The sequence below is a fragment of the Fukomys damarensis genome, unplaced genomic scaffold, assembly GCF_012274545.1.
Source record: "Fukomys damarensis isolate Sample0158 unplaced genomic scaffold, DMR_v1.0_HiC HiC_scaffold_24, whole genome shotgun sequence".
In the NCBI taxonomy this organism is placed as follows: domain Eukaryota; kingdom Metazoa; phylum Chordata; class Mammalia; order Rodentia; family Bathyergidae; genus Fukomys; species Fukomys damarensis.
Genome location: NW_022900936.1, coordinates 66,405,370 through 66,428,657, shown reverse-complemented (window position 1 = coordinate 66,428,657; position 23,288 = coordinate 66,405,370). Strand labels below are relative to the sequence as shown.

Genomic DNA, 23,288 nt, shown 5'->3' with positions numbered 1-23,288 from the left:
AAGTCTTTTGTACTGAGGTACATGCCCAGCCCATTTAAATTTTCAAAAAACTTGACACAGGGTCTCATTAAGTTGCCCAGGCTGAGCTTGAACTTGCAGTCCTCCTGCCTCAGCCTCCCAGATTGCTGGGATTACAGGCGTGCATCACTACACCTGGCTGGTATAGTTGCTTTCTACTGCTGTTACAATAAATACCATAAACTTAGTGGATTAAGACAACACAATTATTATTTTACATTTCTGTAAGAAGTCCAAATAGTCTGTGGGGGCAAGTCAAGGTGTCAGCGGGGCTATGTCCCTTTACGGTGGTTTGGCAGCAAATCTATTTCCTGGCCTTTTCTGGCTTCCAGGGGCCACCTGTGTCAATTGGCTCTGGCCCCCTCCTGTATCTTTAAAACCAGAAACCACGGTTTAAATTCTTTCCCAAATTCCTTTTCTTTTATTTTGCCTCTTGCAAAGATTTCTGTAATTACATCCAACTTACCTAGACAATCAGCAGAGTGTGTTTAGCAATCTATATCAGTCAGCTTTTTGTTATTACAACGAAGAACCTGACCTTGGTGACTTATACAGCAGAGGTTTGTTTCGCTTGTGGTCTCAGAGGCTCAGAGGATTGAGGTCTCAGAGGTCCCTGATGGCATAGTGCAAGCTTTGTGCTAAGGGCTGTCCCCTGGCTGTACCGCCTTCTGGTGTGGATACAAAGGGTACAGGAGCAAGTAGTCATGTCTCAAGCCAGGAAGCAGAGAGAGGACAGGAGGGACTACACTTGTTCCTTCTATAATAACTTTCAGAGAACTACCAACAGGATAGCCTGAGAAATAACTTAAGATTCTCCAATAAACTAAGGACCTCCCATGAGCCCCTCTTCCTTATAGTACTGAGGATTGAACACAGGCCCTTCACATTGAGCTTCAAACTTTACATTCCTCATTCATTCATTCAGAGACAGGGTCTTGCTAAATTGCCAAGCTGCCCAGCCTAGGCTACAACTTGCAATCCTCCTGCCTCAGCTTCTCAGGGTGTTGGAATTACAGCATGCACCATCACGCCTGATTAGGCTGCACTCCTCAAAGGTTTCAACACCTCCCAATGTACCAGAAGGTGGGGCAGCTACCTTTTGGCTATGTTTGGGCTAATGGCATTAGAGTGGGAAGACATCAAGGTCACCTCCACGAGGACAGACAGAATGTAAGAACAACAATGATGAACAGCTCGTGGACTATACTGTCAAGGTCATTTCCTCAGACAGGCAACAAGACAAGTAAATTAGGTCACTAGATGTTCTTGCAGAACAGATCTGCCTGCCTGCCCTGGCCCACCTGCCAACACTAAATGATTAAATAAAAAAGCACAATCTTGTTTGAGCCATTATATCCTGGGGTCTCCTCATGATAGCAGTTTAATTTGTTCCCTAATTGAGTAATTAGTCAAGGATTGGGGTGCTACATCCACAAAGGCACAACACAGCTGGAACTCAGTGTAGGCTATAGGCTGAGAAAACAGGCAACTTGTGAACCACAGCAAAACCAGTGCTTGTACTAACCTGGAACTCATTGGAGAAAAATCAGAACGTTGTTCTGCGTTTCTTGTCTCCTGCAAGTTGCTAGCGTCTGGATCAGGAATGTCCCTCAGAGGCCCATGTGTTAAGAGTTGGAGGCCGATGTTATACTATGGGGAGACAGTTGAACCTCCGGGAGGTGGGGAAGGAGGCTGAGTTTCATTACTGAAAGGAAACTGGGGCACCCAAGACTTGGCTTTAAAGGGGATGGTGGGATATGGGTCTCTTCCGCTTTTGCTTCCTCAACTACTCTGAACAGGCATCTTTCACTCCATGCTTCCACTATGAGGTTCTGCTTTACACAGGTCTGAAGAAACAGGGCCAAGTGACCATAAACTGAAGCCTCTAGAACCATGAGTTGAAGCAGACCTTTACTCTTATTGAGCTGTTTATCTCAGGTATTTTGTCATAGCAATGGAAAGCTGACTAAGGTAGGGGGGATGGCACCATAGGAGATATGAAATAAGACAAATGTGAGCTGGTTTGGAAGTACTCATGGAAAAGACAAAAGCATGCTAAATATTTCTCTCCATCCAGAGCCTGAAATCCAAACTTAATAAAAATGTAGGAATGGGATGCCTCAGACTGCTCTAATCAAATGACACAAAATACTGTAAAATGTCTTTCAGAGCCTATTTGGCAGCATATTGGGTGTTATTTTCCTATCTGGGCCTATTTTTTTCAAATGGCATTAAGGCAGACACCATCAAGTTTAAGAACAGATACAGAGAGAGCATAAAAGGCTTTTTGATAAAGATAATTGGAGATTCAATAGGCATATGAACTACAAGTAGGAGTAAAATTCTTTTGGCATGGTTACATTTACATGAGACCTATTTAATGTAAATAAACCAGAAGAGTACATACTAAGAACTTTGAGAAAGTGTACACCAAGACTGAGCAAAACAGCTCTATAAGTTTAAGACTGCTTGATTAGTAAAGCAACTTTCAGGTCCCCAAATTAGCACCAGCAGAAAGTGTACTACGAAACTGATAAGCACTTCAGGTGTGGTTGCTGAGGATAGTGGACACCAAGAGCCTTTCAAAGACACAGCCAAAAGTCACATAGAACAATCAAAGGAATTACTCTGAGGAAACATCAAAGAGCTATAAGAACAGAGAGCTGAGGGCCAGGGATTTAGCTCAGTGGCTCCAGTGCCTGCCTCACAAGCTCAAGGACCCGAGTTTAGTCCCCGGGAATCAAAACAAAACAAAACAAACAAAAAAGACAGTTGAGTTGGATGCAATAATTTCAAAGGATTTTGGTCCTCCTTCTTTGAGGAAAGATAAATACATGGGGAGTACACAGATACATGGAGACACTGCAGGACAAAGAATCTCTCCAGACAGCTATTCTCCTTTTCATTATTCGGTTATGGCACCTTGAATTTTTTGGGTTTTTTTGGTACTTGGAATCATAATTTTTATTAAACTGGTATCCTGAGAGGCAGATTAGATGTAAACATTAGTCTGCTTTGCAGAAAGGAAAACAGGCAGGTTGACTTACATACAAGACACCTGAAATGCGAATTCATATATTTTAATACCCAACCAATACTTTTTCCACAAGACTATACCCAGATATACTAAAAGTAATAATTTCATTTTTATTGACATTGCAACACACTTCCAAAACCACCTCAGATCCTCAGGCATTTCTTTAGTCTGGCATTTTTTTTTTCCTCATACCAGGGACTGAACTCAGGCGTGGTGCCACTGAGCTATATTCCTGGCCCTAGATTAGTGTTTCTTGGAGATCTTCCCTTAAATGCTAACAAATGTTAAGAGCTTTCTTATACTAGGAATCGTCACAAGAATTCAAGTTATAGTCTCTCTTCTAACACAGCTATGAATTATAGAATTCTATCTCCGTACTGCTCTCCCAGATCTTATCCCAGCACAGGGTTCTAATTAAGCATGAGTGGCACCCTGAGTTTTAACTGGGCACTCTGCTAATGATCTATACTTCTAGTCTCTCTTAGAGATAGCGTAATCATGTGATGTCTTTTCCAATGAAGAGATAGCTACAAATGATGCATACAACCTCTAAGCTGTCACCTATGGTGCAGTATAAGGTGCTCTGGAGGTCTAATCTCCCAATTCCGTAAGCTAAACAGAAGCCTGATGATGAGCTAGCTTTGATCATAAGGACAAGGCGATTACCCAGGGGCTGATGGAGCAACAAAGGGTGAGGAACTTAGACCCCTGGAGGACTGTGTGGAACAGAGCTGCCCACCTGTTTGCAATACATTATCTTATTGAGGCACTATATTTTTGGCCTCTTTGTTACATAGCTTAGCCTGTATATTCATGGACTATCAATAAATATTGCTGAATTACGAACTTAAATGATGAAATATGGGAATCTACATTTCTTAAGTATGTCTATTGTGTTCATTTTCCTTTCAGTTTAAAAATGTTTATATATTTACATATTATTAACAAGTTATCTATCAGATTATAGATGCTTTTCTCCCAGGATACATTTTAATTTTATGATTCATTTTTGTTAGTGCTGATGTCAAAATGTTAATCTAGCACTAATCCTAATCACAAGTATTTCTCTTTGTGACTTCACTGTTTCTTTGCTTAGAAACAAGCAAACAAAAAAATCTCTCCAGGGTGACATTTCTTTTCCTTTACCTTTTCTCACTTTAAATATGCAACTTCCCAATCCATCAGGATATATTTGGATGCATGCTACAAAGGATTCCATTTCTTTCTATTATATAATCAATTTGCAAAAACACTTATCAATAAGCCCCTATTTCATAAAACATGATTTAATAGTCCTACTTGTTTGTGTCTTTTGTTTTAAGTTAAAATTATTACCCAAATCCTACTTCTTTTCTATTTTGTTCCTTAATCATTTTGGCGCAAACAAAGTAAAGTTTTAGTTGTTCCTTTCAGTATTAAGAGAAAACTAAGGTAAATCCTTATTTTGAAATAAAGAATGAATCAGTACTTGCAATAGTCTTTGAAATATTAATAGCTTTCAACTCAGTCTATTCTGAAAACCCCATCAACATTCACAACTGTGATGATATACAGGAGGGAAGGATTCTAATCAGGCAAGGGTAGGTAAGACCTTGGGTGTTCTAAACTGGATGATGATTATTTCTCTGAACTGTGTATATATGCCTTAAGTACTTATCTATATGAATGATATATTAAGCAAGAAAAATTCATATATTACATTGGAGACCCTTAAAAAATACAGTACCTCAAAAATCATCATAACTCAAAGGCAACAGAAGGGGAAAATATACTTTCCAAAGTTTAAAGATAACTTTTACACCTTTTCTAACTCCTCCCCTGCCCCAATCAAATGCTTATTATGAATAGTTGCCCCTTCTATTATCAATCTTTTGGATCTAAAACTCATCTGACCTCAAGGCAGAAATACAGCCATGAAGCCTAATCCTAGAGTTTTAGAGTCAAAAATAGAAGCTCAACATCAATCTGCTTTGAGACATTATATGATCACACTGAAGAATGGCCAAGACAAATGCAATTTATTTGGCCAATTGCTATTCAAAGGGATGGTGTTATGTACCTGCGGAAATTGTTGTCAAACTTAAACGAGCAGAAGATAAGCTTGTGAAAACTGCTCATTCTCAGGGCTCCCTCCAGAGGCCTAGGATTGCGGAGGGACCCAGTGATTCATACTTTTAATAAGTAGGTAATCTATGGATCTTATTTTTAAAACATTGATCTAGGAGAATCTGAACCTTACGCATTTTACACAGAAGAGTCTTAAATTTCTCAATCTACCAGTTACTCATTTTCACATTAGAAGTTTTACATATAATTCTTCCTTCCTTGTCTTTTCTTCTCTGCTCTCATTAGTGATGCTCTGGTACAGGCAGTTGTTTTACTTCATTACGCTTTCAGTCAAAAAAGTAATAATGGGGCTGGAGATTTAGCTCAGCGGCAACTATACTTGCTTCACAAGCGTAAGGTGAAAAAAAAAAAAAAAAAAAAAAAAAAGTAATACTTATAAGGGCTGGGGATTTAGCTTAGTGGTGCCGCATTTGCCTGGAAAGCGCAAGGTCCTGAGTTCAATCCCCCCCACACCCAAAAAAGTAATATATACACATGGTAAAGATATTCCCAAGAGGAGTGAAGAATAGAGAATAAAAATTAAATTTCCTTTCCAGCCCAGACATCTGGTTCGTCAGCTCCCCGCTAAAACAACCCATGGTAATTTTGTCTTCTAGAATAAAGAATTAAGGTGTGTTATGGACACATAACAATTCCCTATGACGAATATAATCATTATGTTCTGCAAATATGTATTAACAAAAATTAAAAATAAAATAGTCCTTGCCAAAAATTGCTATACATGCCCTTTCTATTATTCTGTGTAAGCACATATTAAACATAATGTTCTAAACCTGGCCTCTTTACTTAGTAATATATCTTGGAGGTATTCTTTATTAGCACTTATACAACTTTTACTTCATTTTTGTAGCTGCATACTGTTCCACTACACACCACACGGTCCTCTGCTGTAGGCATCTGAGTTGCATACAACCATCTCCCATTACAAGCAAAGCTTCATAAACACAGTAGAGCTTTACATGTGGGCTTTTCTGTAAAGGACAGGGACAATTTGAATCTTATACATGGCCAGCATACTCTCAAAGAAGGACATCCCAAACTGCTCATGTCAGCAGTTCCTGTTTTTCCTCACGCTTCAGGGAACATTGCCTATTACCATATTTTTCCTTCTTTGCCATTAAATAGATATATAATTGCTGTTTTAACTTTTTAAATTATGGTAGAAAGTTAGTTCTGTTATGGCTTGTATCTAGATATCCCCCCAAAGAGTCATGTGCTCATAGGTGGGGCTTTTCAGAGGTGACTGGATCTAGGGTGTGTGAATATAGATTGAGAGTATATGATAACTAAATTAATTCACTGATTGGTTCAGCATAGTTCTGGGAGTGAGTAATAGAAACTCCCTTTCCCTCCAGTAGGGTTGTATTCTGGATGAAATATAAAGTGAGAGGGAAGTTCACTGCTTCACTGCCTTCTGCCTGCCCTGCCATGGACTGTTTTTCTTCTGCTGTGCCCCCTTGCCACACCACCCCGCCTTGGAGCCAGCCAACTATGGACTGAAACTTTTACAAACTGTGAGCTGGAATAAACCTCTCCTCCTTTAACTTGTGGGTGTTGGGTATTTTGTCTTGGCAACAAGAAAAGTAACTAAGACAGTCTCCTTCCCTAAGTTTATGTCATTTATATTTTAATTTCTGCAACTGCTTGCTCACATCCATTACCCATTTTCCTATTTTTTTTATCTTTGAAAGAATTATTTTCAACTAAGGAAGTTATCAATTTTATTTATTTTGGGGCTTTTTTTCTTTGAGGTAGGTTTTGGTATGTAGTTCAAACTGGCCTTCAACTATGTAGTGCAGGCTGGCCTCTTAACTTGTGGGAATCCTCTTGCTTCAGCTTCTCTACATCATGGAATTACAGGTGTGTGCCACCACTCCTGGCCCAATTTATCTTATTGTTGCAAACATTTGTTACTTTTTGACTTGTTTTTTGATTTGGCTTACTGTATATTTAATCATGAAGACATTCCCAAATGTATTATGCCTTTCTTCTGAGATCTGAGTTGGAAGGCCCTTCTCACTATTAGATTTTTTAAAACAATCATTTCCTAATGTTTTCATGGTTCGTTCTTTAAAATGTTTAGGTCTCTGACCCAATGAAGAATTTACTTAAGTGGTAAGGAAAGAATCTAGGTTATTTTTTATTTTTCCCTAGATAACTAAGTAGCTGTCATAAAACCATTCAGTAAACAATCTTTTCTGTTAAAATGCAAGCATTTCACAAGGGAGTATGTCTAAAAAATAATCTATGTTATAAAGCCATACTATTTAACTATTTAACACATGTAGTAATGTTATTTACTGTTCATTTTAATTGAAATTACTCAGAATGGAAAGGCAATAAGGAATGTATTATGGGAATCACTGCATATACATATAGTATGACTAAGGGCAAATACAACTTACTATAAGTTCACCCTTCACTGTACATATAGTATTTCACGCTATAGAGTAATGTCACTCATTGCTATAGAACAATGTCATTTGTAAGTTTTTGTCAAATTTGCTTCCAGATCATGGAAGAAATGTTTTATAACATTAGTCTAAGTTTCCTATGTATCTGTGATGTTAATAAGAGAAAAATGACAAAATAATGATGAGTATACTGAGACCTTTCAGAAGTAAAACTCTCCTAGGATTAGCCTGCAGCAAGCTGCTATTCTTATGTCTAAGGCTTACAGGAGCCAAGATTTAGGCAGACAAAGATGCAGGGCACCATCCATAAGATTGGTCAGAAGCTCAAAAAGCTCTAAGTGAAAAAAGGGTGCAAAAGCACAGATTGCTAAGCTTTTGTTTCAGTTCTGTTCAAAATTATATTACAAATTATATTCCTTTTTCTGAGTTTGTGGATACTGAAACCTCAAAGTAGTGATCTATGAAATTTATTATTTGAGAATATTATGTTCAATAATATTTCCATTTTAACAGCTGCACAGTGCACTGCTAATAATACTGCTTAAAAGACGGACTGCATGGACACAAAGCAAAGTCTTATTTCAGAGGGGAAGTACTCCTATATTCTTTATAGATGAACACAGAAGATTGAAAATTTAATTTATTTCATCTTTTTATGAAGGATTCAATCTCTTTGAACTCTATTTCTTTGTTTATCTTCCTCTCTTTGTTTACAATTCTTTATGAGTTCTATTTCTTTTAAATATCATCTTCTTGGCCAAGACAGAGAAGCAACTCTTTATTCCTAGAATTTTATATCTGGAAAGGATATAAATATATTAGAAATAATATAGATGCCCCCAAACAGAATAAAAGCTAACAAAATATTAATAAGTATCTTTAAATAATGTACTGTTGAATTTATGCTTATGCTGAAATTTGTATTTAAAGATGGTACATGCATTAAAAGATTTGGATATTTAACAATTAAGATTGTCTTAAGGCCGGGGATTTAGCTCAGCAGTTTGGTGGCCTGCTTGCAAGCACAAGGACCTGAGTTCAATCCCCAGTACAAAAAAAAAAAAAAAAAAATTGTCTTAAACATAACCATGAAAGTCATATGATAAAATCTAGTTCAGAAGCATGAGAAACGATAAGTAGCATTCCACAGGAATCCAACTTATTTTTCTATTTTCCTTTTAAAATATGAAATACTTGATATGCTGAATTTTCTGGAAAAACATAAATTCAAAACTGAACTTTCATTTTTAAACAGAACAATTCTGTTCCAAATGAAAGTCAACATGTCATCATTAAAATCCACTTCCGCTGGGTTTCTCATCTCTGTTAATGGAATCAATAGTTTCTGGACTCCAAGAATGAGGCCAGTGCTGTATCACCTCCAATTTCTTTTTCTCATGTTCTCTCTCATGCCATTTTCCTAACTTCCTGCAGCACAGTCATTCTAGATTCCTTTTCTTCTTCCTCCCCACATCTGGTCCACCAACAAATCCAAAATGTAATCAGAATTTGACCATTTCACACTATCACTGCCAACACGACGGCTCACACTACCATCACCAGGCTCCCTGGTTGCTTCCCCAGCTGGTCACCTTACTTGCACCTGTGACCTCCAGCTTCAGTCTACTCTCAGTACAGCAGCCTGCAATGAGGACACTCTGCAGTTTAAACCTAGTGATATCTTTGCTCTGAAAGATCTGAAGTCCTCATAGGAGCAGCAGGATCTGGCTCCACAATGGCCCTGTCCGACCTCTGGTCTGTCTCTACTTCTGTGAAGTCACTGCCCCGGCTCTGGCCCTACTGGCTTCCCTGCAGCTATGCTCTTCTACCTCTGCCCTTGACACCTGCTGTACTCTCTGCTTGAACAATCATCTCCCAGATACAGCATCTCCCATTATTACATCCTTCAGGTCTTCATCCTAGAAGACTATCATCCCGGTAAACTCTTTTCTTTCTGAAGTCTCGCCATCCTTCTCATAACAATTAAAATCCTTCCTTCCTACTTTATTTTTTCCTCCACAGCACATACTACATATTTTACTTATTTATCTAGTTATCACCATTCTCCAAACTCTCTAAGTGAGTTTTTTGTTTGTCTGTTTTGTTCTCTCTCTATTCCCAATGCCCAGCAGAGTATGGCACATAGTAGGGGCTTAGTGAATTTTGCTGAATAGGTGGACAAATGAAGAAATAAACAAAAGAATGAGTACAGCTTGGGCTCTCTCCTGCATCTTCCCAGGTCTCCTGGAAGTAGTCTCTACCCACTGAGGTCAAGCCTACATACTTCAGTCAGCAGTTTACCAAACACAGGTCTGACACTGTCACTCCTCTAAAAGGTCTGCGGTAGCTCTCGATAGGATGCATATGAGCCTTCATATGCAGGGAACCCTTTTTTCTGACCTCATCTCTTTATATCCATTCTTACACCTTAGCTGGTAGACCAGTGTCTCCCAAACTTGAGTAATTTACGGGCTCTTCTCAAAGGGGGAAAAAAAACCAAATCTCAGTTTCTCTTATGGTCACATTCAAGGACTCCAGTTTGAAAAACTTATATCCAGTTTAAGAAATTTATATTCGTTAATAAAAATGTCTTTTATTGCAGATTGTTTAAGATAAACAATTGTTTACAATAATAACCAAAGTGAGGACAGAATCCTAAGATCTTCATGTATCTTGCACACCATGAAGATGAAGCCAAGGATCCAGAAACACTGCACATGAATGAAACGACTTACCTACCCGGGGAGAGGCCCCTGCTTATCTGCTTCTGCACAGGCCTTCACTCTTGTTCTTCCCCGATTACAATCCTCAAAATTCTACTTAGTTTAACTGTCACCTCCTTCATGAACTCTCTTTTTTGATACCCTCAGCTAAAACTCCTTTCCATCTCATGAGGTAATTTAACCTCTCTGCTATGATATTAAGGGCACTATATTATAAATATACTGTTATATATTATTTTTTCGTGGTTATTATAAGTGCTGGTAGTATAAAGATTAATTTGTTTCTTTTATTTCCACAATTAGTATAGCACTTTCCATATAATAATAAACTAAATTAATCATCACATGGGGTAAAAATTCTATAAATGTGACTCTATGGATCAAAAAATGGAACTACTTACTGCAGGCTTATAATCAAAGATATATAATATATTTATGCTAAATTAGACAAATATGAGAAAATCTTTCGAGTTATTCATAGGATTTACCTTCTTCTAAGCATTAAGTCTGACACAGGTATGCATCTTAGACCAGTACCCAAAACCATAAGGAAAGATGTCAGAAGCACAGTTACTCGCAGACCTAAAAGGAAACAAAACAGCCAGATTAGTTTCACTGTCTCCTAAGTAAGTTCAATGTTAATAATAAATATTTTTCTACCCAATCAACTGATACATTTTAACATACGGCTTTTCTCTGTAAACCTCAACATGAAAAAAACCAAACCAACCCCACATGCTGAATATGGAATGACTTTAACAGAAAACTGGAACTGGAATGATGACATTAAAGATAAAGGAAAAGTTCTATTAGCTCTAATTTTTCATTCTGAATGACTAGAATGTTCAGATATAATATTAAAATTATAGTGTTATGGTTTGGGTCTGCATGTTCCCCGAAAGCCTCATTCAGTCATAGGTGGCTTTTTCAGAGGTAGCCGGATCTAGAGTGTGTGATGCCAGAATGAACAGCGTGTGATTACTAAATCAGTCCTCTCATTGGTTTGCCACTGCCCTAATCCCAGTAATCTAAATAAGATAAAAGGAGCAGAAAGACCCTGTTAAGGTTCCCATGTTACTTTTGCTACTGTGTGGGTGTCATGAACTGTTTCTCCTCTGTGATGCCCCTCTGCCATGCCACTCTGCCTTGGGACCAGTCAGCCAATTATGGACTGAAACCTCTACAAACTATGAGCTAAAGGAACCCTTTCCCCTTTAACTTTGGGTGTCAGGTATTTTATCTCAGCAACAAGAGAAAAGTAACTAACACATATAAAAAATAATTTTAAAACATTATTATATATCTCCAAGTAAAAATTCTAATGTTCAAATGCAATAAAACAACACTATACTGTCCCTAAAAAGTATTGTAAGGTGATAGAGTACTACTTGAAGTTTTCTCAAATGAAATAACAACTGGCCAACTACATATTTTATTTATAACTAAGAAAGCCTAATGTTTGTTACAGGGCCATAGAAAGTAGTACCCCAGGACTTCACAATAATAGTGTACGACTTTTTCTTGATTTATCAAATGGTTTTCAACATAGAGAATGATGTTCTTAAAAAATAAAAAGCATGGCTTAGGACTTCAGAAGATAATATGGGTCACACAGCTTTTTCCTTTGTAACCCAAGTAAGATCAGTTATTTTCAAAATGTGTGTTGGTGGTTGGTCACAGGATAAAAGGGCAGAAGAGAATATAAAAATATGTACCCAAACAAGGTAACCAGAAATAGATACAATATTTGCAGAGTATAACAGAAGTCTATCTTCCTATTTTGGGATCATTTTATTTTATTAATACTGAACTAGTATAATCTTACTGTTGGTGGCAGCTATATCATACAGGTGTCTCATGCCAGGTCTGTGGCAGAGATGCCTACATGCCTTCAAACTTTTCTAAAATCTAACATCTCCTTGAAGCCATTTCACGTAGTGAACAGATATAAATGATTCACATTTCTTTTTTCTAGAATTTTTTGTGGAAGGAGATAGTTAAATGCTTGGTTTTGAAATTGCTTCTCTGCTCGAAGGAAACAAAGTCAGTAAAACTAAAATTATACAGATCCAACATGGCAAGGAAAACACATCTGAGATCCAGATTAGGTGCATATGTGCTACACTAAGAATAACTTGTGACATGAACTCAGTTAACTTTATAATATTCTTATATAACCTCAATATGATTAATATAATTTGGCAGAAGGGATACCAGAGAGAACTGAGCTTCTCAGTAACAAGTAAAGCATACACATTGCTCATTTGCTGTTTCTACTAATGGAACACAGACTTAAAACCACATTATACATACAAGAAATAGAATGTAATTATTTAGAAATAAATACACTGTCATAAAAATCCTAAAATCACACAACATTCCTCTTATAAGATTACACTGGCTATCCAATAAGCTACTGAATAGAATTCTGTAGATTTGGGCCTGTATGAGCCTTACAGTATACATGATGTTTATTTTTTCTAAAGATTTTGTTTGTCTAGGGTAAGAGCTAGTAAAGAAGTAATGGGGCATAGTTTATCACCATATGGTCCAAATCATCAGGCTTTCTACTGTTACTACTAAAAGCTAGTACACTTTTCTACTCAAATGTGCTTTTAATAAACACATGACAATATAATGCTAATTAAATTTTTAAGAATGAAGAGGTCATGAAAAGCAGATTACTAACACAATTTTACAAAGATATAGCAATGTGGACTGGGAATTTAGCTCAGTGGCATCATACCTGCCTCACAAGCACCTGAGTTTAATTCCCGGCTCTAAAAAGAAAAAAAAATATATATATAGCACTGTGGGTTTCTTGTTTAAATGTTGCTTAATCTATCCTAGTTAGATAATCTTGAATATATTCTTTTCATTCATACCAAGACAAGTCATGACTCTAATTCCATGTCATCAACGAGATATCAGCTCATCCAGGAAAGAGACCTAATAAGGACACTAGCAAATTATGCTTAAGAGACATGTAGAACTTTTATAAATAGAACTCAGATGGTCATAGTATTCAGATGAGTGCAAAAACCATGTGATGACAGGTATTAGAACAAATTCATATAAACAAGAATGACTGAAAAAATAAATTTTTATTCAAATATGGCCCCCAGACCCTGCAGGAAGCTTCCTTTCAATATATGACATCATTCCTTTTGTTGAGAACACATTGGATACAGGGATAGAAGTCTCTACAATAGGTATCTAAAGAATCAGGAAACAAAGCTGTTTGGAAAACACACACTTTGGTAAGACCAGTCTTGCCCAGGCTCCACACTTCCATCAGCAGAGTGAACACAACCTCTGCCTCTTCCCTGCCCACACAGTCACAGCCCAGCCACCTCAACCTACCTTTGAGGCTGTCAGAACTAGGCATATGGTGCTTGTTTATCCTGATTATGGACAGAAGGGATCCAAAATTCAGAGGTCATCCTTATCCCACTAGATGTTTTTCCATCTCCCAATCTGACCTCCCCTCTAACTCCAGAACCCTCAGCACTGTGTCTTCTGGGCATCAGTGGACTTGCTCAATTCTCAAACTCTTCTCTCAAAGCTATGTTCTTTCTTGTGCCGAAGTCTCTCTCCTGGGGACACTGCTTCTGTCACCACTTCTCATTCCTTGCTACTCTGTCCTAAGGCTTGCAGTCTGTTCTCCTTCTTCATGCTTTAAAGATTTTCTCTTTATCACTGGTGTTAAACAATATCACTATGATGTGCTTTGGTATAATTTTCATTTCTTTTTTTCTTCAGGGATTCCTAGATGTATGGGTGTATCAGTCACTTTCCCCTTGCTGGGACAAAATACCCAACACATGAAATTTAAAGGAGGAAGGGTTTATTTTGACTCATGGTTTTCAGAGGTTTCAGTCCAAGGATTCAGGGGATAACCTAGCTCCAAGGCAGAAATGGCAAAAGAGGAAAAGCTGCTTATCCACAGCAGCCAGGAAGTAGAGAGAGAGAGAGAGAGAAAGAGAGAGAGAGAGAGAGAGACACGGAGCCAGGGAGGAGAATATACCCTGCAAAGTCACACCCTCCGTGACACAGCTCTTCCAACCAGGCCTACCTCCTAACAGCACCTGAGCTATGAACTCATCAATGAGTTACATCACTGCTGAGTATAGTGTCCCCATTATCCCAACACCTTCTAAAAGTCCCACTTCTGAACACACAAGATTCTGGGGGGAAAGCATAGATCTAAACCACAACAATGGGTAGTTATCAAGTTTGGAAATTTTTCTGACATTATTTCTTCAAAAGGAAAACAATTTTTTTCTATTATCCCATCTTATTCTATGCCTTTCTACCTTACCTCTCTCTCCTCCTTTTAGGGTTCCAGTTACATGCATATAAGCCCACTTGAAACTATTGTACAGCTCATAAATGGTCAAGATTTTTGTTAATTTGTTCCTCGTCTTTATTCCTCTCTGTTCCATTGTGGATAGTTTCTACAACTAAATCTTGGATCTAAGGAATGTCTAATCTGCTGTCAGATCCTGAACAGTTAATTTTGTTTCATCAAACAGTGGTCAAATTTTTCATTTCTAGACATTTAATGTTGGTCTTCTCTTATGTTTTCTATGTCTCTTCTTAATATGCTCAAGCTTTCTTTAACTTTCTTGAACATATAGAATGCATTCACAGGGGTTTTTGCATTCTGGCTGTTGGGAATGTGAACTATCCCCAGCTATATGTGAACTTTGAGAACTGCTCTGCCTGCTCCTTTTGAGAGGTTCTTTCTCTAGTCTTCGGTAGTTTCCTCACCATCCACTGATCAGTGCTCAGTTGAAGACTCAAGAGGGACCCCTGTAGTTCGAGAACTTTCTACGACTCTTCGTCCACTCTGGGAGTCTCCTCTAAGTATTCTAGCTATTATGGCCTCTTCAAATTCTCAATTTTGTCTCAACTTAGAAAAACTGCTGGACTCTATCTGGGTTCTCCATCTCTGTGCTGCTGCCTAGAAATTCTCCCCAGGAAGTAAACTAAAGCCATTGTAGGAATCACTGTCCTTCCCTGTCTGTTGTCCAAAGTCTGAGAACCATTGTTTCATATACAGTATTTTAAATTTATTTGTTCTTAGTTATTTAAGATAGAAGGATAAGTACAATACTTGCTTTTCCATTATGGCTAGACAGCCTTTGATCTATTTTATCTGATTATAATACCTACCATTCTTGCTGTGGTTTTCTGCAGATCACCACACACCTACCTCCAGACAACTCACTCTCATTGCTTGAAAATGTCTTGGTTTATCATTACTCCTCCAAGAACCACACCTTTCACAAATCTGATTTCAATATCTACTAGATGATCCTTTCAACATCCTGATTTAACAGTTCAAAAACCTCTTACTCCATGACCACGTCCTCCAACAACCAGGTTTTCACTCTCTTGGTTACACTCTGACCTTATCTTTATCATAATTGCATCCATGATATAATCTCAATTTCAAGAATCTTATTCTTCAAGCGTTATCTCCTGACTTTCCCATTTATTCCTTCTCATGTACTAACAACAACAAATTTTTGATGTAGTAAGAAATAACAATTTTGAAGTCTACTACTTTTTCTCATTCAGCTCAGGATATTTTCTCTTTTCCATATTGAGCTTCGATTCCACGATATCTTATTACATCCTTGCCAGCACAATCCTCTATTCTTGGCCTGAACTTTGTTACTCCTATTCACCTGGGAAAATCTACAACTCTGGTAAATCAAATCTCTTTCTCTCCCTCTCCCTCAGGCCCTCAGTACTTCCCAACAATTCTACTACAATTTCCCAGTCCATGTGTTTTCTCCTTTCCTAGAAAAATAGTCTCATTGTTATTCTTCTTCCAATAACTGCTCTCCTATACTAACACATCAGGTATTTATTTTTCATTTTTCTGACATACAATCAAAGAAACATCCACAAGTTCCCACAACCCACCATCTGCATCTGTATTTATATACTCTATCTTCTGTTGCTACTAAAGAATGAGCTGTCAATGCTTCAAAGGCCAACCTGTGCCCAGGAAGACCGTATTCCATCTTTCTTATTCAATGACATGGCTACAGAAGTTTCTTTCTCTACCTCTAACATCACCAATTTCCTCCTTCTCCCGGATCCATTAGGGTATCACATTACAGAGATAAGCTTTAATATTTCTTAAAACAAAATGAAAGCCTCACTATCCACATTCTCTCTGACTCCCTGCTCCATTCTTCTCTTGCCCTTTATGGCATAACTCCTTGAACAAAGTGTCTATACTCATGGTCTCCAACTCTCCTTGCATTTTATTTCTTCTCTTGCCCTTTATGGCATAACTCCTTGAACAAAGTGTCTATACTCATGGTCTCCAACTCCTTGCATTTAATTTGAACACTCCATACCACTACAGTGAGAACTTTTTTTTTGAGTGACACCAAAGATTTCCATGTTGGTAAATCCAAGTCTCTATTCTCAGTCATCACTGGCTGGTTCTTTTTTGTTCATCTCCACAACTTCTAAATATTGGAATGCCCCAGGGCTCAGTTCTCTTTGGGAGCTACACTCCTCTCCTCAGTGATCTCATCTAGCCCCCAGATTTTAAACGTAATTGTAAACTCCCAAATTTATTGCACAGGGCTATCCCTAAAAATCCATATGTGTATATCTGACATCCGACTGATAAGTTTTACCTGTCTTCACAGCATTTCAAACTCCTAATCTCTAAGCCAAGTTGCCTCTTCTATAATCTTGAACTCAGTAAAGCAAAACTCTATTCCACTAATTACTAAAACTAACAAGCTAAGAAATATCTGAGACTCTTCTTCCTTTACATCCTACATCTAATCCATCAACAATTCTACTGCAATCTAACCATTTCACACATCTAACACTACTATCTCCTGGGTTGTTCCACTTGCCAATGGTGGTGAACCTATGGCATGCGTGCTGCAGCGGGCACACACACACAGCCCTCTCTGCATGTGAGCCAAATCGTCCCAACCAAGGTTTAGCAAATTATAAGCATGCATACAACATCAAAGATCACATTAACTGTGTAAAAGCTTGCCAAATGCAAAAACTGTTTGCATCATTGAAAGCTCTGCTACTGTGTTTTTCTTTTTAAGACAAAAGATGTTAATATATGAGCTGTTTTTTCTAAACTAAAACCTCAGTATTCAGGTTTAATTGCAGTGTTGGCATTTCGTGATACACAAGTGGGTGCTGGCCTGCCCTCAAGGCAATAGCACAGTAATCACTTGACTCTTGTGCTCCTTGATTTCCATGGTAAGCCATCCTCACTCCTAAGTAGCCAAGTCACCTTAACATGACTTGCAAGGCCCTTCATGAGCCAGCCTCTTACTGCTTCTCTGACCTCGTCTCCCATCAGTTTCCCTCACTGGCTCTCCTCCAGCCACACAGGCCTCCTTGCTCTTTCTTGGATATGTCAAATTTTAGTACCTCTGATGTTCCCTTTGAATCAAATGGTCTTCTCTAGAATCCACACATCAGCTGTCTAGTCAAACAACTTTAGGAGTGAGGCCTTCCCTGACACCCTCTCCAACATAGAACACTACCCATTCACACACCCTTCCTCCATTAGCCTGCTTTATCTTTCTTAAAGGATGTGTCAACCTTTGACACCCTAAATATTGAATGATTAAACTTGCTGCTTAGATCCCCTCACTAGGTGTAGACTCTGGGGATCTGCACCCAGTGCCTAGCACACATTTGGCTGTCATTTCCACAAAGTTTTCTTCATTTGGTTTCTAGGGTACACTTGTTCTTGGCTCTCCTATTTATCTCTTTTACTTCCTGGCTGGTAAGTGAAAAGGGGGAAAAGGCACAACACCCATTTTAGGAAAATAACAGGTCTTCTTTTGTGCTAGGCTGGCTAGGATCTCTTGTAAAATGAAGACCAGATCTTCTAGGGAACAAGAAGCATCCAGAAAAGATGAGAACTTGTTTTTTATGTTTGCAGGCCAACCAACACATTAAAGTGTACTATCTATCACCACTGAAAAAGAAAACTACTTCCTAAAAGAGACAACTGTTTAAATCTTCAACCAACCTAAAATATAAAACTCAAGTCACTATGTGATTGCAGAACTATGAAAGAACTTCTACCTATTCACAACAGTTTCAAAAAAATTCAAATACTTAGGAATTAACCTAACCAAGGAAATAAAAGACCTTTATAGGGAAAATTATAGTATTCTGAAAAAAAAGAGAGAGAGACTGCAGAAGATATCAGAAAACGAAAAGACACCCCCTGTTCCTGGGTAGGCAGAAGTAGTATTGTCAAAATTATCATATTAACAAAACTGATCAATTCCAATCAAAATGCCAACTGCACTGTTCACAGTACTAGGAAAAAAAAATAACAAGTAAAATTTATATGGAATCAGAAGAGACCCGGAATAGCAAAAGCAATCCTGGGTAACAAGAATGGAGCAGGAGGAATCACAATCCCAGACTTCAAGTTATATTACAAGGCTAAAATGATAGAAGCAGCATGGTATTGACACAGTAATTAACACGTGGAACAACAGAACAAAATAGAGGATGTAGAAAGGATCCCAGGCACATTCAGCTATCTGATCTTTAACAAAGGGACCAAAAAAATAAAAATGCTGGAGAAAAGATAACCTCTTTAACAAATGGTGCTGGGAAAGTTTGCTATCTACATGCAAAAAGACTGAATCTAAGACCCCTATCCCTTAAACTGTACTAACATAAAATCAAAATTAAAGAGCTAGGTGTTAAAACACAAACAATCTGCTGGGAGATAAACAAACAAACAAATAAACTTCTGCACAGCAAGGAAAACAACCAAGAGTGAAGAGACAACCTACCGAATGGGGAAAAATTTTTGCCAACTATTCCTTGGACAGAGGACTAATGTCTAGAACAGAATGTAAAAAATTAGACCTCCCCAAAAACCCAAATGAAAAATAGGCAATCAAAATGCATAAATATTCTCAGAAGAAGAAATACAAATAGGCAATAAGTATATGAAAAATGTTCAGCATCTTTGGCCATTAGAGAAATGAAAGTCAAAACCACACTGAGATTTCGTCTTACTCCAGAAAGAATGACTATCGTCAAGAATTCAAAAAATTATAGGTCAGTTGTAGAGAAAAAGGAACCCTTCTACATTGTTGGTGGATGTGTAAACTAGTGCAACCATTATGGAAATCAGTATGGAGAGTACTCAGAGCACTAAATATAGAGATTCCATTCAACCCAGCTCTACCTTTTTAGGTATCTTCTCCAAAGAGTTAAAAGACATTGTATTATAGTGAAACATGCACCCTATGTTTATAGCAACACCACTCATAATAACTAAATCTTGGAAACCCATATATTCATCAAAGATGAATAAAGAAAATAGAGTACTACTTAAGCATAAAGAAGGACAAATTTAATTCATTTGTAGAGAAATGGATACATCTTTAGACCATAAAACAAACTAAATCAGGCACAGGTTAAATATCACATGTTTTTTTCATATATCAGATACACAAAGCATACATAATTTAAAGAAAGAAGTAAAAAAACCATAGGATACAGGGAGGCAGATATTTTGCTGATGAGACAGGATTAGTGTTGGAAGCAGAGGGGAGGGAGAAAAGGGGAAGTAAAAAGGATTAAGATATGATATGAATATGCACCATCTCTCCAGATGAAGGTATTCACCATTCATCATACACATGTACTAATAAAAATATATTTAAAAAATAAATTCTAAAGTAAAAAATTTACCTTATGAAGTGAATAAGCAGCTTCTAATTTATCTGGCCAAGGACTACAGATACAATAATAAAAATAAGGGTGAACCCTAACATTTTTCTATGATAGAAAACAAAGCTGGCTAAAGTTAGAGAATAATATTGAAAACTGCTTTTGATGAAAAGAAACCAGAGAAGAGGATGTCCTTATTCAACAAAAATTACAGGAGTTCCTGGGATTTAGCTCAGTGGTTCTGCTGTCTGCTCAAAAGCACAAGATCCTGAGTTTGATCCCCCAGTACAAAAAGAAAAAAAAAAAAAATTACAGGAGGTCAATGATTTGGGTTGGGCTCCTGCACCAGGACCCCAAAGACCAGACAGAAACAAAATGGAACCATTCATGATAAATAATCAAATTGAAATAACAAATTGAAACTGTAGAAAAGCAGAGAGACCACTAAACAGACCAGTTTTTTCCCAAAAGCAAGAGATTTCAGTCTACTTGAGTCCGCATGACAAGGAAGTCTCTGCTTTAATCTTTACAAAAAAGTGAATGGCCATAATGTGATGTCAGCCAACCTAGCAGGCTGTGGGTGTGTGTGTTCTTAACTATTATTCTGTTTCCTGCTGCCACCTACGAACACCTCTACTCTTCTTTTTCCCAGTGTGAACTCTCATTTTATTGTATAGAATGGAGGATGCCCAATTCACCAGTCAGGACTAAAAGCCAGTTGGACCAATAGTTGTATTTGTTGCAATTTAGTCTTCAGACACCCTAAACTGGTCAACCTTTTAAATAGTGACCGAGGAATTGCCAGGTCGGGGGAGAGGACTAAGAAGAAATAAGAAATAAATGCAATAAGAGACCCCAGATTGAATTTTAGAAAAGGGGAGAGAAAGAGTAGAAAAATGATAAAATCCAAATAAAGTCTATAATTTAGTTTAAAAGCAAACAAAAACTTTCAAAGGAAAAATAAAGAAACTCAAAGAAGTTTCAATACACAAAGTCCTTTCTCAGGATTTAGCACTCATCCCCTGCATAAGCACCTGCTCTGCCTGGAATCCTAATCAATCAAGACACACCCTTCTAAACCTGGTGTGGTGGCACACGCCTGTAATCCCAGCACTGAGAGGCTGAGGCAGGAGGATCGCTGTGAGTTCAGACCAGCCTGGGCTAATAGCAAGTTCCAGGTCAGTCTCAACTACATAGTGAGACCCTATCTCAAAGAAAAAAGAAAAAAGATATACCCTTCCAGGAACTGGAAACCTTTCGCTGTTAGGTTCTTCCTTCCTTGTATTGAATGAGTTACTTCACTCAGTTTAGTTCTTCCTCTTTAGAACTACATATACTCTAGTAAGCTAGTAAACCCAATTCCTCTTTTACTTGATCTTTACGTAGTGTATATTCTAAATCAAGTTTCTTTCTGAGGACTGACACACCCTGATCTCTTCATCTTGTACATCATGATTTTTACACCCTTTATCATTCTTGTCACACAAACTTAAAATCTGCCAAATGACCTGAAAACCAATGCTTACCAGTACAGAGCATTTTGAACTATTTCTCTCAAATGACCTGAAAAACCAATGCTTACGAGTAAGAGTATTTTGAACTATTTCTCTCGTTTGTTTCAAACACTGTGCTTTTGTGCCTAAAACCGTCCTCCCATTTTAGCAGCTACATCATTGTTGGCTGTGGATGAACTCACAATCACCAATTCCTTAAATCTTTTTCCAAGTGGATTCCTATGATGGAATCGTTAGGAATCAGGATGTCATTTATCGTCAGGAGTCATTTATTCTCTCATTAACAAATAATTTGAGTGCTAACTATGTACCAGACAATTGCAATTCTATGTCGACCTACCCTCGAATTTGCTATGGTCTCAATGTTTGCATTCCCCTCAAACTCAGATGCTGAAATCCTAATCCCCAAGGTGAAAGAATTAAGGGGAGGTAGCCTTTGGGAGTGATTTGGTTAGAGGACAGAGCCTTCCTGAATAGGGTTAAAGGCCCTTTTATGAAAGACCCAGCGAGATCTCTAGCCTCCTCCCCTGTGAGAAGTTACAAGGAAGAGAACACTGTGTAGGAAGCAGGTCCTCACCAGACATGGACTCTGCCCAGGCCTGCATCTTGGACTCCCCAGCCTTCCGAACTGTTACAATTAAATTTCTGTGGTTTATAAGGCATCCACTGTGTGGCATTTTGTTACAGCAGCTCCTGTGGACTAAGCTAATTATCCAAATCTAACCCAATAACTCGTTTCAATAAAACTTATAAAAGACTAAACAGAAAATATACAAAGTAAATCCCAATCATTATCCAACTCATAAATCTAAAATCTTGCACAACAGCCTGTGACGAGTTGATCATCATTACCGATCATTTACCCAGACTACTTACGCGGGATAATTCTGTATCTTGCTTCTCAACCCTAAGGCCATTTTTCCCCTCCTCACATAATAACACTGGCAAGTGGTAGTGAGACATCCACAGTACTTTTGTATGAAAGAGAACTTTTGTTCATCCATGAGCTTTATCTGAGAGTCATAAACTGCACCTGAACAAACCATACACACATTTTTAAAAGCTGTGGTGCAACCCCTTCCAGAAACCCAAGCGTCAGATCTAGGATTCCCAAGTGCTCATCCAGGGCGGGACTCCTCTATTATACAAAGCCAACTCATTATTACTTCCTCACATCTGGCATCATCAATTTCCTGACCTTTCACCCTCAACATCCCCTAACCTCTTTGAAGTCAAAGCATTTGCCATTTTTGTCTGGTGTAGAAAACATATATAGCACATGTACTGCAATGCTCTGATGTCCACAATAAGCAAAAACGTGCTCATTTGAGGATCGCTTAAATTCTCAGTAACTCAAAAAGAGTGTCGATTTAAAAAAAATGTATAGGGTCGGGGATTTAGCTCAGTGGTTCCAGTGCTTAAGGACCGAGTTCGATCCCCGGTATTACCCCCCCCCAAAAAAAGTATTGCAAAGCAGCCTCCCCCTACTTGTCGCTTTGGGGACAACGGGTTCCGCTGTCAGGAGCGGCATGAGGGCTACCACAAACACTGGGTCACTTCGCACGACCCCTAAGGCCAAGCGCCGCCTCGGGAGTGACAGCGCCGGCCGGCGACCCCCGCCCCATGCCCGGCCCTCACCTCTCTTGTCCAGGAGCCACATGAATGCGAAGCAGGGCAAGAAGCCGATGGGCCCCCACAGCACCAGCAGCGCGATGTCCCAGCTGGAGAAGCCGTA

General features: G+C 38.3%; 1 protein-coding gene across 1 annotated transcript in view; it reads right to left on the bottom strand.

Annotated features, from left to right (window-relative positions):
• Positions 1 to 23,288, bottom strand: part of Slc49a4 (solute carrier family 49 member 4) — an 85,045-nt gene that overhangs the window by 60,199 nt on the left and 1,558 nt on the right. The window contains exons 2-3 of the mRNA XM_010619500.3: positions 23,192 to 23,286; positions 10,808 to 10,901 (exon numbers count right to left, since the gene is read on the bottom strand). Of these exons, the coding sequence (XP_010617802.1) occupies positions 10,808 to 10,901; positions 23,192 to 23,286 (189 nt within the window). The remainder of the gene's footprint in view (positions 1 to 10,807; positions 10,902 to 23,191; positions 23,287 to 23,288) is intronic.